Source organism: Athene cunicularia (genome assembly GCF_003259725.1).
Source record: "Athene cunicularia isolate RWA chromosome 2 unlocalized genomic scaffold, athCun1 chr2_part1, whole genome shotgun sequence".
Lineage (NCBI taxonomy): Eukaryota > Metazoa > Chordata > Aves > Strigiformes > Strigidae > Athene > Athene cunicularia.
The window spans coordinates 35,413,030-35,429,497 of NW_020799095.1; the positions used below are offsets into that span (position 1 = coordinate 35,413,030).

The window sequence follows — 16,468 nt, forward strand, 5'->3', positions numbered from 1 at the left end:
GGCAGCAATAGTTGGCCCAGACTGCTATTTATTTCTAAGAAAACATGACAGTTACTGAAATCTAGTTTTTGGCACACTTCTGTCCAGCTAACAGCAGATAAGCTCCCTCCCAAGATAACCTGGAAGCTACTGTTTATATGTAGCTCATGCACATAAAGTTTAGCTAGAGTACTTGCCAAGTGGTATTTCACAGCTTCTAAGGATCAGAAACTTTTGCTAGCTTTTATGAATATTTGTAGCTGATTACTGATGAGAAGAAACTTTAAATCTTTCAGCTACTACATGATAGCTTTTTGTACTCTTGCCTGCAGTATTTGAAGTCAAGCAATTAAGTGGGACAAAACCAATGAGATTGAATTGACAAGAAATTTGATGTTGAAGAATAAAGCTAGGATTCACCTTTTAAATATAAAAATACAAAATTACCTCCAAACCCACACCACACACACTGACAATCAACTTGTTAAATTGAACTGCATGTTTGCTATAATCAGGATAAATGCAAGATACCAAAGAGAATGGGGTACTGCAAGTCATCAGTGCTAACTGCAGAATGCAGCAGTTCTAGACAGCAGTGATAGCTGGCTACATTAAACCTCCTGCTTTGTCAGTTTTTTGATTTTGCCCATTTACTGTCTACAGAGTGTATGTTTTTGTACTACATTATGGTTCTTCTACCATAGTTTTATAATTTTATTTTAGAATAAAGGTTTTTATAAGAAGGTTTTATAAAAGAACAAAACACTAATTTAACAGGATTCTTTATGCCTAGTGCTTTGGTGTACCACCATCTCTAGCTCTGTCTACACTAGCATTAGATTACCTAAAAGACTTTGAAGCAGTTCCAGAGTTCTTTGCAATTGGTCAAGAAAAAGTTTAGATAGAAGCTTACTTGACCCTGGCAGCTGATTAAGAATTATTTCAAGGTGTTAGAGGTTATCTTTAACAAGTCATATCACTAATTTTTTCCACTTTGAAGGAAATGTGTCATGCTGCAAAATGGGAACAGGTTGTAACCATTTGCAAAGTACTGAAGACAAAGACCCATTGTGGTGTTCAGGTTACATTATTTTCTAACACATATTTCAAGCATTTTCCTCAGCATGAAACAGATTCATTCTTGTAAGACTAGTTTTCCTAAACAAGATTACTAGAAATGGAAGAATAAATTGCATAAATTACCAGCAATTAAGGTATTTCTACTCCCCCAGTTTATATACTCTTAACTATACACAGGAAAAATGCTAAAGAATTTATATTCAAGAGAGCATTGTCTGTGGATACTCCTTCAGTAATGCTTTACATTTGACTCCTGCACCTTTTCATGTAACATTAATTTCAGTAAGGTTCAACAATTTATAAGTTTTCTAAAACTTAAGTCCTTAGCAAAGGGAATGAGTGAGAATCACAGTACACTTTGCAGCTTGCCAGGATTCTTTCACTATGTTTGAGTTATCACACCTAGAGCTGAGATTTCTCATTCACAGCTGTTAAGCATTAGCTCTCTTTTGGTCCTGCTAGGAAGCTTCTCCTTTGTTGCCACTACTCCCATTGCTTTCCCAGCTACCTGAAGGGACAGCAGGAAGCCTAGTAGACACTGTTTGCTCAGATTGCCATCAATAAGTCTTGTCTTCCAGGAACCGGGGAAATGAAGGGACAAAACTCACCCCCCTGCAAGGTTCAGTTCATGAGACTCAAAAGCCATTTGGCAAAAAATCACAAAATGCTCAGCTTCTGGTGTGTGGCCACTGGCTGGCACCACCATCTGGCACAAGTGATCTTTAGCTAACAACTACAAACCTGAAAATGAAAGTCTGAATTCAGTAAGTCAGCTAAGATAAATACCAATGCAAGAAAAATATTAAACAGAATTACCTACAAATAAATCTCTAAAACCTAGGAGATGCAAGTTGTGTTGTGTTTAAAAATAGATTTAAATATAACTTCCCGTAATTAGAATTTATAATACTGACTGTACAGTTATAACTTAAGTTCTAGTAAAATCCAAAATCTGGTTGTGAGTTTACAGAACAGTCTGTTAATTTGCAGTACATTATAGTGTTTAATATATAGCAGCTTCAATATGAATAACACTTCACTTGTTAGCTAACACTCAGGTGATTTTTTGTTTTCCATCATCTGACATGAGTGAGCACAAACACATAGTTGGCATTTTCTATATAAAACAAGTAACTGCTAAAATGTAGGCTGTTCAATCCATCTTCCTACATGGTAAGTGGCTACAATGCAACAATTTAAATAGAGCATTTGTTTAAACAGGCTTGCCCCGAGTATCCCTTCCCTACCCTATTTGTCTAGGAAAGGAAAACCACCACTGGAGTTACTGTTAATCTCACATGGCACATCTAGCCAAGTTAGCTTTGAACACCACTGTCTCTTCATTCTTCCTGGGATAACAGAAGACATTTCAATGCTGCATGAAGATTCAATTTTCCCCCTTGAATGGAAACATCAGGTTTGCAGAGTCAATATATATTCTAACTGGTCAGAAAGGACTACTCCTAAACAAGACTGCCATCGCACCAATAGGTAAGGTAGAAGTAGGTACAGTTTGCAAGCATTTATGTTCTTTTCCTATTATGTTTAACTGGGAAATAACTTCACCCCTCCTAACTGGAGTTAATATCAATGTGTAAGAAAAGCCCCATCATTGCCAGGTGTTAGTAGCTCCAAGAAATACAATGCTATGGCCTCTTAGTAAGGTGCAGTAAGGGAGATAAAAGTAGCATGAAGGCACTTGATACCAGCTAAGTTTCATACAGTAGTTTCACTTTAAAGGATAGAATAATAAAACTGGACCGATAACTTAGAACACACTCTAAGTTTGGCAAGGAAACTTACTTAAGACCAAACTAGTGTTGTAGGACTACCTGGAAGTGTGCAAAACCATGGAGAAAGTCGACTTATCTTGATGCTATAAGCTAAATCCAGACACAGTCAGTTGCTGAGCATTATTCCTAGCTTCAAAGTAAGAGGTATCAGTTTCATCATCTGGCTGAGGTATAAACGGCATAGTTTGATTCTGCAGATTATCCCAGTCCACACCATGAAAGAGGGGGTGATGCTTCAGTTCTGAAACAGAAGTCATAAGCATTATAAACCTCCTTCTGTCCAAGCCCCATAGTCACACCTTGTTCCCTTGATGCATAACCAGCAGTAGATTTCCTCTGTTTTGCACTTTTGTGAATCCCAAAACAGCAAATTGCAATTGGGTTTTGATTACCCCAACCTCAGTGGGATCAAACTATTGTGATGCCAACTGTCTTCCCCCAGCTAGATAACCTATTTTACACAGCAAACCTAGTGGATCAGGGGTGCCCTAGGGGCATTTCTCATGATAGGGCACCACAGAAGTTTTAAGCATCACTTCAAAGTCCATTTCTAGTTTTGGCAAAGTTCCAGGCCGAGCAGACATGTGGGACTCCCTCCTACCCTTCTCAAATGCAGGCCACCTGCCTTTTGCTCGCTCATGGAGCGGTGTTCCTCTGCGTTGCACAGTCCCCTTTGGCTTACGACCAGACACAGAAGTCTGTCACCACAAATCACCAGACTCCTTATTCCCAGTTTGAAGTGGGATAACTAACGAAGCTGCAAGAATTTATGACTCAAGGAGAACTCCCCTGCCCTGTCCATTCTGAGCAAGTGACTTCCTGGTACCCAGGATATGATGCGTCTTCTGCATAACCTGGAAACACCACTCTCTGATGAAAGCAACTTTGCTACTTTGATTCAATCCAAGAAATTGCCTGGAGTGGGATACAAACCTGCACCACAAAAATCAAAAGCAAGTAGAAAAAATAACAGTACAGGTAGAAATCATTTAGAAGGAAGTGGAAGTTTGACCAAGACAAATGCTCACTACAAATTTTGATTCTAAGCACATACCACGGGCTTTTAGCTGACAGTAAGACATTAACATTTCTATGTTTCCTAATCAAATAATAGAACACAATTTTTATTTTAGACAAAATGCAATAAATAATTGAATAAATCCTTAGAAGACTAACTTCTAGTAGCTTCAGCAGCCATACATGCAGGACACTGAACAGTTACACTATCTCAGAAATGTATATAGTTCTGCTCTTAAATTTCTCCCATACAGAAAGCTGTCTTCAGCTGAAAAGGAGAGCAGACTTTGTTGTCTTTTCCAAAAAATTATTAAAGTGTACCATAGCTGGCAGTCAGCTCCTGCCCACATCTCTGAAGAGGGGGGTAGAATACAAACCCCAACATTGGATACCAGTGTTGGCTGCCAAATGCTGTTTTAAAGCTTTGCTTATCTGGAGGGACTGAACTCATAGAAGCATAGCACTTAGGACATGACATAACTGGAACTTCTCAGTAAGTTAGGCTTCATGCTGGAGAAGACACAGAGCATGTGTTGCAGGTGGGAAGAAAAGATGACAGACAGTGATGGAAACTCAATTACAGTGAGGAAAACTCAATGGTTGTCCTGAAAGCTACTCATCCAGCTTCATTTCAGTGGCCTATAAATTGGCTAGACAGATACAGTTAAAGGTCCTGACAAAGAATGAATTTCCAAGAACTTCAGATCAGAAGAAACCTTTATGTCATCTAAATTTCTATGCATGACAGGCAATTAGATTTCACCCTAATATCCAGGAATAAAGACAATAACTTGCATTTAACTAAAACACCTTCAAAATTAAGGCATCGGATGGTTTTTGGGATACATTAAAGAGCCACAGAATTCCCCAATGACAATGATCTTCATTTATAACCATGTGCCTTCTCTAATTTGATTTGGTCTGGTTTCAGCTTCTAGCCTTTAGTCTCTTTAGGAGTAGGCATTTCCATAATAATTTCCTTCTCTAGTGACTTCTTGAGCAGTTCTCATAAGATTTCCTCCTCTTTTTCCAAGATCTCTCACCCTAAGATACCTTGATTTTATCTTTTTTTAATTTAAAATATAGTCACTGTTACAACAGCAAATGTTTAAGTCCTTCTACAGGGTGAAAAAATTGTATAGACTTTGTATAGTATATATTGTCTAACTCTGTGTGTTTACAATTCAGTAAAGACAGGTTGATTCCTAAGACAAAGAATGTCCTTTGAATTAACTTTTTCAGGAGGCTTCTCTCCCAAACTATAGGCTTTTAATCAAGGTTCCTAAAATCAGTTAGGTCAAAAACCCCCAAATACCTGTTTCTGAGTTAGCTAAGACAACTTTGTTACATCAGAGGGCAAACACTAAACATCCAGAGCAAAGCAACATTAAAACAAAAGTTCAGTAAAAAAAAACCTCCCCCTCCCCATTTCCTCATTCAAAAGGGAAAAATCCCACAAGAAATACAGAAAATTCCACAACTTAAGTGCTCAGGCACTATACATGGAACCTAAATAGATGCTAAAGTTTACTTGTCTAAGTTTCAGGAAGAGGACATCACCAGTTTGAAATTTTTGATCAGTTGCAAAGAACACAACAGAATTTTAATACTAACCCTTCAGTCCAGCTCTATTAGTACTGTCAATTGTTAGGAGAATATCTATTGCACTTTGGGCATTATCAGACAACTTTTCTTCACCCTCAGGCCAGGGAATATCTACAAAGATGCAGAGGAGTTGTTAACTCAAACAATAAAACAAACACTGGAAATGCATATTTTCCCTGATTATTGAAACAGCTTACCTCTTTTCAAAATATTTTGGAAGACCTGTGTTGGTGTTTCATCATTAAAAGGTGGAATTCCAGTTAGAAACTCAAACAGACAAACTCCAAGGGCCCACCAGTCTACAGCAGAACCTGATAAGAGAAATCCAGGTCATTACACTGTCACAAAGTTTAATGATATTTGCAAAGATTAACCATGGCAGAAATTGAAGTGTGTTTAAATCCTGCAAAAGTTCTTGGAAATGCAGGAAGAAAGAAAATAAGTTGTACTTAATCATGGGGAAGATTAGAAATATATTAAATGGCTTTTTAAAGCAGGTCTGCTTCTTCATTCATTAGAGATAATACTGAGGTTTACTGATAAAAGCAAGGGGGCTCTTAAGAACAATCTAATTATCAGCACCCATCACAGAGAATCCAGAAGCTGACTTCTCCAACAAATTATTTTGTGATGAGAAACAGCTGTCTTTTACAACTACTCTGAAGCCTGGATAAGTGCTCCATGTTGTAACATGTATCTTTCATTTTTTTAAGATAACTCCTAGAATTCAAACTATTGAACTTAATTTTCAGTTGTCTAAATTTATGTCAAAATATTGACGACAACTTGCAGAGATGAGCCAGTATGCAAAAAGCTGGAATTATTTCCATTACACTGAAGTTGATTAGAGCAACACATAGTTATGAACTATCTCTCCTTTGTTATTAAATAATTTTGGTTTTCCACATTCCAGGTTAACCTACTTTAAAACAAGCAAAGACACCACTACATGCATTCTAAGCTTCTTGCATCTTTAAGCCATGCCCAGTCCACTGTAGAGAGAACAGATGCCACACTTGCTGCAAAAATATCTTAGAAAGAAGTGCAATTCTACTTGGGGTTTTTGGCATATAAAAAACCCAACATGAAGACACCTCCAAGTTCAGAAAACAAATGTTCTGAGCCATTTCAAAAGGACTATTGACTAAGTTTAAAAATGCTGAAAACTAAAATGTTTAACTGATAATCTAACACACATTCAGCAACTTTTAACAGCAGTAAGAGTGCCCCACCAAGCTAAGCTATCAAAGCAGTGAGATCACATCCCCTGTTGTTAGAGGTACTCAGATGTTCGGATAAAATATCCCCAGCTTCAGTCAAAGTCTATTAAGATCACAATTCTCAACAATGTAGTAACACAGGTTTCAGCAGCAATTTTTTCTATTCAAAGTTTAACTAAAAATTAGATTAACTCCTACCATATCCCTGCTAAATCACATCTTGAATCAAGAAACAGAAATACCATTTAGAAAAAAATGTCTCTGGTTTATTTCCTGTTACACAACATCTTTAAGAATGCTGACTTTACTCCTGAAGTACAGGCTTACATGTGTGATTTCTGATAGCCTAGCCAGTGATACTGATGTTTCCTGAAACTTTTGTGGAATCTGTGATCTAGTTATACTTTGACTGTTCACAGTTATGATGAACACTCCATTTCTGCACGGTATATAGCAAACTCAGATCAGAGTCCCTGCATATGAAAGACAATGAAGCAAGAATTATTAGCACTGCTAAAGCCCCTAACAAATATAATCAGTATCAGGTACGATTCCCTGAAGGCACAGGAGAGAGAGTGCATGCGAGTGTGAGTAACTCAACAAAATCTAAGTTAGAAACAAACATTTTTGCAACATTATAGTTTAGGATTGAAGCTACATTTACAAGCAAGATAACACTAGAAATATTTAGTGAGGGGAAGTCTTGAGTTCCAAAGCCAGAAAACTCTGGCTTTACTGAAGGTAATGGGAGCTTTGATATTTCCTGACATAAAACCCTGGTTCCGCAAGTTATCACTGAAGTCTGAAAACATTCAATAATTGCACAGAAGTGACCTCGCAACCAAGTTCCACATTGTCTAAGTAATCTTGATTGCATTTCTAAACTATTATCCAGTTGTAATGACTGCTAAATAACCAGGATTTCTAAATGGAAGTACAAAACAACCTCACGTTTAATAATTTTAGTTCTTACTGTTCTATCGTTTCATGCAGTTTTAGTTAATGTACATTGGCTGCATACAGCAGAATTTTACTGTTCCACAGATTAGTAATAGCTTTTGTAATGAAGATCTCAATTGTCCTAAGACTATTAGCTCTACAAAATAGTAGTATACTTTTGAGATGGAAATAAAATGTAATTGTAAATACAACAAATGTATCAGGGATACATTGCATTTATTTTTTGCTAATGGATCTTGCAAATTAGTGGGAAAATATTTCAGACTTGTTAATTTCAGTGGAGCTCAGGATTGAGCCAAAGAAATCTATGCACTTCAGTTATTTTCTTATACTACCTTGCAGAAAAATATTTGATGGTTACTACTGTACACTTATATGGAAGATCCTACCAGAAATCTTGTTTCATGAAGTTACTCAACTCAAAACTGATTTTAATGCAGCTTTATAAACTTACCTGGATGCACATAACACTAACAAACATGGAATACACTTTAAATTCCACTAAGTTCCACTTGCCACCTCCAGCTCCCTCAAGAATCTTTAAGGACACTCAGGATGACCAAGTTGTGATTCCTACACCACACAAGTCTCAGGCTGACCAGGCACACCTCCAGAGCATTAGAATAGCAGCAGGCAAAGCTATGCTAGACAGTCAAAACCTCTGGTCACATGAAAAAAAAAAAGTAAATGGAAGAAGCAGCTGAAGCAAACAGTCACCCATGTTGGCAGAAGCTAAGCACCAAGTATTTTTAAAGAATTCACTATTGCATTACTTTAAGGGTTTAGAGCTCTAGAGGCATTTAGAAGTGTAAATGTGTCACCTTTCAAGTATTTACAAAGTCCATAGTTTGTTTATCTTACCATGAGGCTTTGTCAAAAGCAGTTCAGGTGCCAGGTAGTCTGGGGTCCCTAGGATTCGTTCACCTTCTGCTGGGGCAGCTCCTCTTCTTACGCTCTTTGGAGTCCTATATGGTGTGCCAGCATCTCCCCGATGAGGTGTCTTAAAAGATGCAACAAAGATTTCAGATGTCAAAAACCCCAGAGAAACTCCTATCTCCATGTTTAGTAATGGGTATAACAGTTGATACTTAAGTTCAAGTCCAGAACATGTCACAGAATGTACATTCCCTGAAAAAGTATGTCAAATGTGCTTCCATTTATCTCAACCATCTTGAAATAACTTAATAAAAAAGTTAATTGATGCCTAGCCTTTGAGACTTTTCTTCAAGTTCTTCCTCCAGTGTCAAATCCACAAGTAACTTCTCAAAAAAACCCTCAATCTTAAACTCCCCTTTCAAATGCAAATCTGAAGATAACCCACTAAACAGAATGTCAAAATACACTTCGATTTTAGCACCAAGTTCTTAATATTAGCCAATGAAAAGCCAATATTAGCCAATGTCAAATACCTGTAAAATAAAAAGGAGAATCCTGAATTTACTTACATATTGCATACCAGATACATTCAAAATATACTAAACAAGCCCTTTATTGTTTAACCTGCATCATGCCTGCAGATGAAGTTCTACTCAAGTTAGACTTAGGGACTGTCTGCAGCTACACAAACATTCTGAAAGTAATTTGGGACATTATTTGAAGATAAAATATGCAGGCTTGCAAAGAGATCAATAAATTCTCATAGTCAATAGGCTGACTGCAATGCAAGACTTCCTGTTTTGACCTGAAGATACTACTAAATTATCTTGTAGACACTCATTCTTTATTTTTCAATATACCCTTAATTCCTATATATGTTGTATAATTTCACTTCCAACTTCATCTTCAGTGCAGCAGAGATCAATTCGTTATCACTATGCCATAAAGGCTACAGAATCCACTATCAAAATAGAAATCGGGTAACCAGGGCACAGTGCTGTGATTTTAAAAAGAATCACAAAAGTATGAAAAAGGTACCCTCCTGTGCAAATCTAAATTACAAAAACATGTAATGCATACGGTCATTTATTTCTCAGAAGATGAAGTATATACTATTTTGACTCCATTTCAGCTGAATACAAGCTAAATTTCCTAGTCAATTAAAATTTTACGTAGATGAAACAGAAGCTAGCAATTCAGACAAATACATCAGAAGAGAGGCCTTCCCAAAAATGACATTTTGAATGTCCCCTTTTGGTACACCAAATTATTCAACACACCACCAGTTCTGTCTGAAAGCTTCAAATCCTGCAACTAGAACCTAAGTAACTGGATAAAGGTCTTGTAAAGCTGTGCCAGAACAAAACAGTAAACACTGACTGAAAAGTATACTTTTACTTTCCCCACATCAGGGCTCTAATTTACTTTAGAACAATAAGATTTTTACTTACTATCAGAAGGATTAAAAAGTTCAAATCAAAAGCTTTATACTCCACAAGCAGCTATTACTCTTTCCATCAATCTTTGCAGTAGGCTTGTAATTGGTACTTGACACTACACATTATACCATTCCTTTTACCAGGATGAAAAAAAGAAAATAACAGGCATAATAGCAGTTACTAGCAGCTGAAGAGCATTTGCAGACCATCTTGGGAGGGATGCAGGATTACAAAAAAAACCCCACTTCCCATTACATGAGGAAACCTATAATTACTCACAGGAAGTACCATACTGCACTAAAAGTAGCGCAAGACAAAATAGCACAGGCTTTCTTTACCAGTTCACCATAAGAGCAAAGGGTTTCTCAGAGATGGACAGACAATTCATGTTGAACCAGAGGTAAACCAGTGGACATATAGTTATTGCTAAACACTTACAGAAATTATAATTTTGGCCACACAAGTACAGTAAATTAAAGCCTGTCAGCAAAGGTCACTTTCACAGACTACCTTGAACTCCAATTTTCCTCTAAATTAACAACTGAAATGAAATAACTTCAGATCACTAATGTCTAAGGCATGCACAAAGTTTCTGCATGTCTCCTAACATACCTGATAGACCCTATACGGTCTTCCTTTCTGTAATGGAGTAATAGCTGTTGGGTAAGAGCCACTACAAGCAGGTGAAAGATCCATTATATCCAAGGAAGCCATGCTACATGGCTCGGATACATTGGATATATTAATTGGACTATTATAACTTCGAAAAACAACAGCATTTTTTTTAATGAGATTCAGTGCTTCCACCATCTTTTCTGAGGGAGATCCTATGTCGAGATAAGTCTCTTTCATGTGTTTTTGGTCATGATCCTTTTCCTTCAAACCAGGTGGCTTGCAGTCCTGGACAGTATGTGCTTCCTCTCCATTTTGAGGGGCATCTCCGGACTCTGGTGATGTTATCAGCATGTTTTCTGGTTTTGGTTCCTCAAAGGAGAGGTCTTTAACACTCTTGTCCAAATCTAAAAGCTGCTTTTCTAAATGGCTTTCTTTAACAGACACGTCAGGAAATGATAAGTCCGAATCTGCACTGAGGATTCCTAAAGGTTTTTCATTGTCAGTGCCTAAAAAACTTGAGTTCACATACTCCTTTTTATCATCCTTTTCATAGTCTGCATCCAGATCACACATAAGATTTTTGGTTATAATTGAATTAAGCAATTTTTCTACTGGTTGCTGGTTGCCAATAAAACTCTTAGCTTCTTCCTTGCTTTTGCAGGTGTCGCGTGGGCATCCATTATTACAAAGCATTAAGGACTGAATTTCTGTTGTCAAACCTGTCCTTTCATTTGCTGGAAATTCTGAGATCCGACAGCCACGTTTATATTCTGCATTGCTTTTTTTAACATAGTTAAGTTCCTGACAAGGACTAGTGTCAACTAATTCAAAGCTTCTTTTTACACCTGGCTTTTCAAAAACTTCTTCCTCTTCGATAGGCTTGACAGACTCATTCTGTCTTGAAGGTGACTGTTGTTGATTGAAAGTTTCTGCTGTTTCATTAGTCATATCTCCTTTATTCACAAGGGGGTTTTCTTCCCAAACTTTATTTTCAGAAAGACATTTTCTGACTATGCCTTTCACATCCAGTGTGGTCACAGGTGTATCTACTATATCAGAAGGTTCACTTCCCAACTTCTGCCTACTGCCAGAGGCATTGCTGCTGATTGGAGAACTGGAGTCTGCCATTTCTTTCTTCTTTAAAACTTTAATACCTTTGTTATTCACTAGTTCTACATTGGAAAGGGTAGCTGATTCACTGTTACTTGTTCTGCCTGTTGTAGAATAGTGTTCATCTTCACTTTGCTGCAAATAAGCACATTAAGTTTTGAGTATCAAGAAAAACAGGATTACAGTATTATAGAAATACCTTGTTTCCACTTCCATAAATAACTTCAAATCGGCAAGCATTATTTATTCTTCATAACCACAAGTAGTGACAAACTAACATAATACATTAAAAAAATCAAAACTAGATTAGGGATAATTTGACTTTTAAGAGCATAAAATAAGATTACTAGAATACAATAGAAAATGCAGTATTTTTAAATGCCTAAGGATGAATAAATATAGCAATTAAAGCTGTATTTGTGACTTTATGGTAAGAAGTTAAGCTACAGAACCTCTGAGTTTCCAAGAAACCCCGAACTAAAGAACCTCATCGTACTGCCCTGTGGCATTATTATACTTTGGAGATGACAAAAGATAAATATGGTATTACTACTATTTTGGTAACGCAATACTAAAATAAGGCCTTTGGAAATGGACAGATAAAACAAAGAATTATAAATTGTTTTAAACATAAGGTTTTGTGTGTGATCTAAATAGGAATCATGACAAGGGACTAAACACAGCAGCATTTTCTTTTAGGTCTGTATTTGTACAGAATTTTATTAACAGTTTAAAATAGGAGAAAGTATTTTGTATCAGCTATACTTACTGGTATTAGTTGATACAAAACCCTTCAGTAATAAAATTCTTAAACATTTTCAAGTTTTAATAGCTAGTAGAAGTTTGAAGTGTATTTTATTATTTTCTCCAAGTTCTGCCTTTTAAAGAAATTCTTTTGTCTGTATGCTGAACTGATAAAACTACAGAGACAAGGTTAGTTTCCAAAAGAGCCAGTACTCCCAGCACTGCCCACCTTTTGAGGTATAGGGCTACACCAGTGTCATCCAATAGAAGCCTTCCCTTTCACTCCTTTGCTGCAGGCTAAATAGCATTTGCTTTTCCTGTCATGTTGCACAGGACTTACTTGCTTGAAGAAAAATACTAGTTTCATCCAAAACTCCTACTTGGCAAGGATTACAACCCCTGCTCCTTCTCCCATAGGAAGGATTCTCTACACTTGAAATAACTGTGTAAGTAGAGAAGATCTGCAACAGTGCATAGAAAAATACAAGCTAATTTTAATTTATAGTGGGAAGATAAAACAGTCCTGACCTCTACATCCTTCTCCCACCTGGGGCTCATGAAGCATTCTGATTCCATACTGGAAAGGTTTGCATGCGACAGACTACTGATGCTGTATGTATCAAACCTTTTTCTTGACTGAAGTAGAGTAGGAGTTAAACTTCTCACTGGCATCACAGGAGTTAATGGAGAAGTATCAAGATCTTGAGAGGAAAAAGACATCAAATGTTGGTACAAATAGGCAACATATATTAACCTGCTTCACACTATGTCAAGCTTTCACATCAAAGGAAGTTCTGGAAAGTTATGCATGACATCATAATTTCTCTTCATCTTTCCTGCATAGTCAAGTCATTCATTTTTTGAAGTGGGAACATGCCAAGAATTTAAAAGCAATCAGAACATTAGCACCATAGCAGCTGCCTTTCTCATTTCAGGTTGGAAATAAGTAAGCAGCGAGATAATTTAAATGAAAGCACACATTACTATATTAAATAATTTTCAGTGAAAGTATGCCAAGAACTGGCACTATTTCTGTAAAATCTTCAAGTGATTTTGAATTCAGTGGTTGTGCATGTAAAAAAAAAAAAAAAATCAAAATATGACATAAGCAGTATAAGTGAAAAATGTGACAGTCCTTAAGTAACGAATGGCAGACAGCAAGACACCGATAGAAACACATCTTCTATCGTGGGTCTAAGCTACTCACATAAAATTAAAAGACCACAACCTCAGAGTCAGAGTATTAGTCAGTACAAGGCTTGGTATACTCACATGTTTTGAATAATTTAGTCGAGAGAGGGGTATTTTCCTTTTGGACCATAGGTAAGGGAGAAACCACTCCATGCAGACTATCAGATGATTGACTTGAATTGTACTCTGGCATTTTCATTCCAACAGGAGTATACTATCAAGCAGGAAGAAGCATAGTTCAAAGTTAATGAAGCCTGAACAAAACACCCAGGATTGATAGTGTAACTTCACATATTCTTTATTACATTTGCATTGGCACCTAGCCATACCCATTTACCAAACTTTTTGAAGCACAACTGATATTCAGCTATTTGAAATATAGCCTGAGGTAATCGCTTCACAACTTCAAGGTGCTGGAAACATGTAGCAAGTCATTCTACCAGCTGGCAGAAGAGGTGCAAGAATAGCCTTAGCGCTCCTATTATTACATTTAAGATAGTAAGTAAGCTAAAAGAATTAAGTACTTCAAAGACAGTGAAAATTGCTTACAAAACCCAGAGAACTGATGAGAGACAACAATTGTCCTGGAGTACGCGAGTAGTCTTGTTTCGGCTTTGCCATTGATGGCGTAGTAAGAATATCTATCATATTTATCTCTACAAACAAAGAAAAAATACAAAGCAGGTCAGGTTTTCCTTTTGCTATTAAGTAAAATTACAGGCATTTACTTAAGTTCAAGAGAGGAAAAAAAATGTAGTCACATACTGAATATACAAAAGAAGCCACCAAACACAAGTGAGACATACCCATACATTCTTGTATAGGTGTTTCTTCCTATACAGCCATCATAAAATTTATATAGAAAATTATTATTATATTTTAATTTTATAAATATAATAATTTTTATATATAAAATTTATATATAGAAACTGTAAGAGTCTAGTTTATTTTCCAACATACTATGTTGCAAGTGTTACATTTTTTAATTTGATACCAGCTTTGGTTTTCAGGCAGCAATTCCAGCCAATGGCCTGTTGGCCAAGATGGTAAATTTGATTCAAAGCCTGTCTTCTCTCCCAAAGACATCTCAAAAAACCTACAAATTTTTCATAAGTGAAGATTTAACCTTAGATGCCATTTATTGCTCACTAGTGGTAAGTAGGCTTACAGCTTACATAGGTTCAGCTGGACACAATAATCTGCCCCATCAGAGCTTATCAAAGCAGTATTATAGAAAATACAGTATACTTAGTATTTTCCTCTATACTCTTAAAGCCATGAATCAGAAAATCCATAGACAACTCTGAATTTCTCCATTCCTTTAACTATATAAAAAGGCTGTACTCATCACCAGCTGTCTGAAAAAGCTAAGCTGGTGCTGTTTGGCTGATATGGTTAAGGAGTTGGAGGTGCAAACTAGTTCAGGAGCTGGCTATTCACCTTAAGACCTGCAGCCTATCACCTGTGCCAGTCATTTGACTATTCAGCTCTATTTTCTGCTACTTGAAAACACTATGCTTGTATGATTTATAATCTTCTGTTCAGGACACAACACCTCCCCCTGTCCTTTACATTAGTGTCTGGAAGGTCCCAGCCCAGGTTGGAAGTTAATGTACAGAAGGACAGAAAAACATGAACTGAAGGACAGAAATAGCCAGAATTATTCATTCGTCTTTTGGAATTCTTAGTGGATTTCACAGAAAACTTTAAATCTATACCCTTCAAGAGAAATGGCTCTTGATAATATTTCATACACCCTTGTCCCAAAGAATATTTTGGTTTCTGAAGTGTAGTGCACAGAGCAGACCCTTTAATAGCATGTACCTTATCAGGACATACAAATTAGAAATCAGATATTAGTGCAACATTTGGGCTTATTTAATTGAAAGCTGTCCTCTACAGGGATGTAAAGCATTCAAGATTACAGGAATGTAACACAAAAATACATTCTAATACAGCCAGAAGGACACACACAACTCTTACCTCTGTTCAGAGTAACTCTGGAAAGCCCAAAGTCTGTCAACTTTATATGGCCCTGATTAGAAATAAGCATATTGTCTGGCTTCAGGTCCCTGAAGACATGAATATAGTTGAAATCAGTAAAAGGGCAACTGAGCAATATTAACTGACCAGAAATACTCAATACAAAACCCTGATTATAGCTGTTTCTCAGTAACATCTCAGCCAGCAGACAATTCCCATTAGAGGAATACACCACAACATTTAAACATATCTAGCACTAAATATTGTACAAACACCTCAGGCCTTGTGAACACGCAGTGGTTTAACACAAGTTGCACATTTTGTGTTTCAGCAGGTTTAACAACCGTTCTTTGCAAGTGCTACCATCACAACATTTACCAATGCATAGGTCCTACACATGATAGCACCCATGGCAAGGAAACCTCTAGTAAAAGTTGTCACGTGTGTTCTCTGTAGCACCACTGAATGCAGCAAAGAATCTCACTACAGTGGGAACATTAGAGTAGTCAGTGTCCCTTTGTCCTACAGTTACATGCTGGCAGTATCCAGAGGTGTCCTGAACTAACAGTCATTTAAAAGCAACAGGGAGAGGGGACCTAGAAGGCAGCATAGCTGCTAATATACCACCATACAGGGGAAAGCAGTGTGGATTTGTCTGCCTAACATATATGGACAGCTTTTATTTTAGGTCTTGTTTCATGACATTGCTGCAGTGTACACATGCAAAAAGAGCTTCCAGAAGCTCTAGCAAATGAAGTAGCTGTTACTATAAAATGGTGATTGGTTATATGCTTGACTGAAAAATAAAGCCCCCAAACTACCAAATACTTATTTGTAAGAAAAAAAAAAAAAAAAA

The 16,468-nt window shown here is 36.9% G+C and overlaps 1 protein-coding gene across 1 annotated transcript in view; it reads right to left on the reverse strand.

The window, feature by feature from the left end:
• Positions 1–696: 696 nt before the first annotated feature.
• MASTL (microtubule associated serine/threonine kinase like) overlaps positions 697–16,468 on the reverse strand; it is a 19,438-nt gene continuing 3,666 nt past the window's right edge. The window contains exons 3-11 of the mRNA XM_026843397.1: positions 15,613–15,862; positions 14,179–14,285; positions 13,711–13,843; positions 12,967–13,139; positions 10,582–11,829; positions 8,516–8,654; positions 5,672–5,785; positions 5,484–5,585; positions 697–3,093 (exon numbers count right to left, since the gene is read on the reverse strand). Coding sequence (XP_026699198.1) covers positions 2,936–3,093; positions 5,484–5,585; positions 5,672–5,785; positions 8,516–8,654; positions 10,582–11,829; positions 12,967–13,139; positions 13,711–13,843; positions 14,179–14,285; positions 15,613–15,862 — 2,424 coding nt within the window. The 3' untranslated portion in view covers positions 697–2,935. The remainder of the gene's footprint in view (positions 3,094–5,483; positions 5,586–5,671; positions 5,786–8,515; positions 8,655–10,581; positions 11,830–12,966; positions 13,140–13,710; positions 13,844–14,178; positions 14,286–15,612; positions 15,863–16,468) is intronic.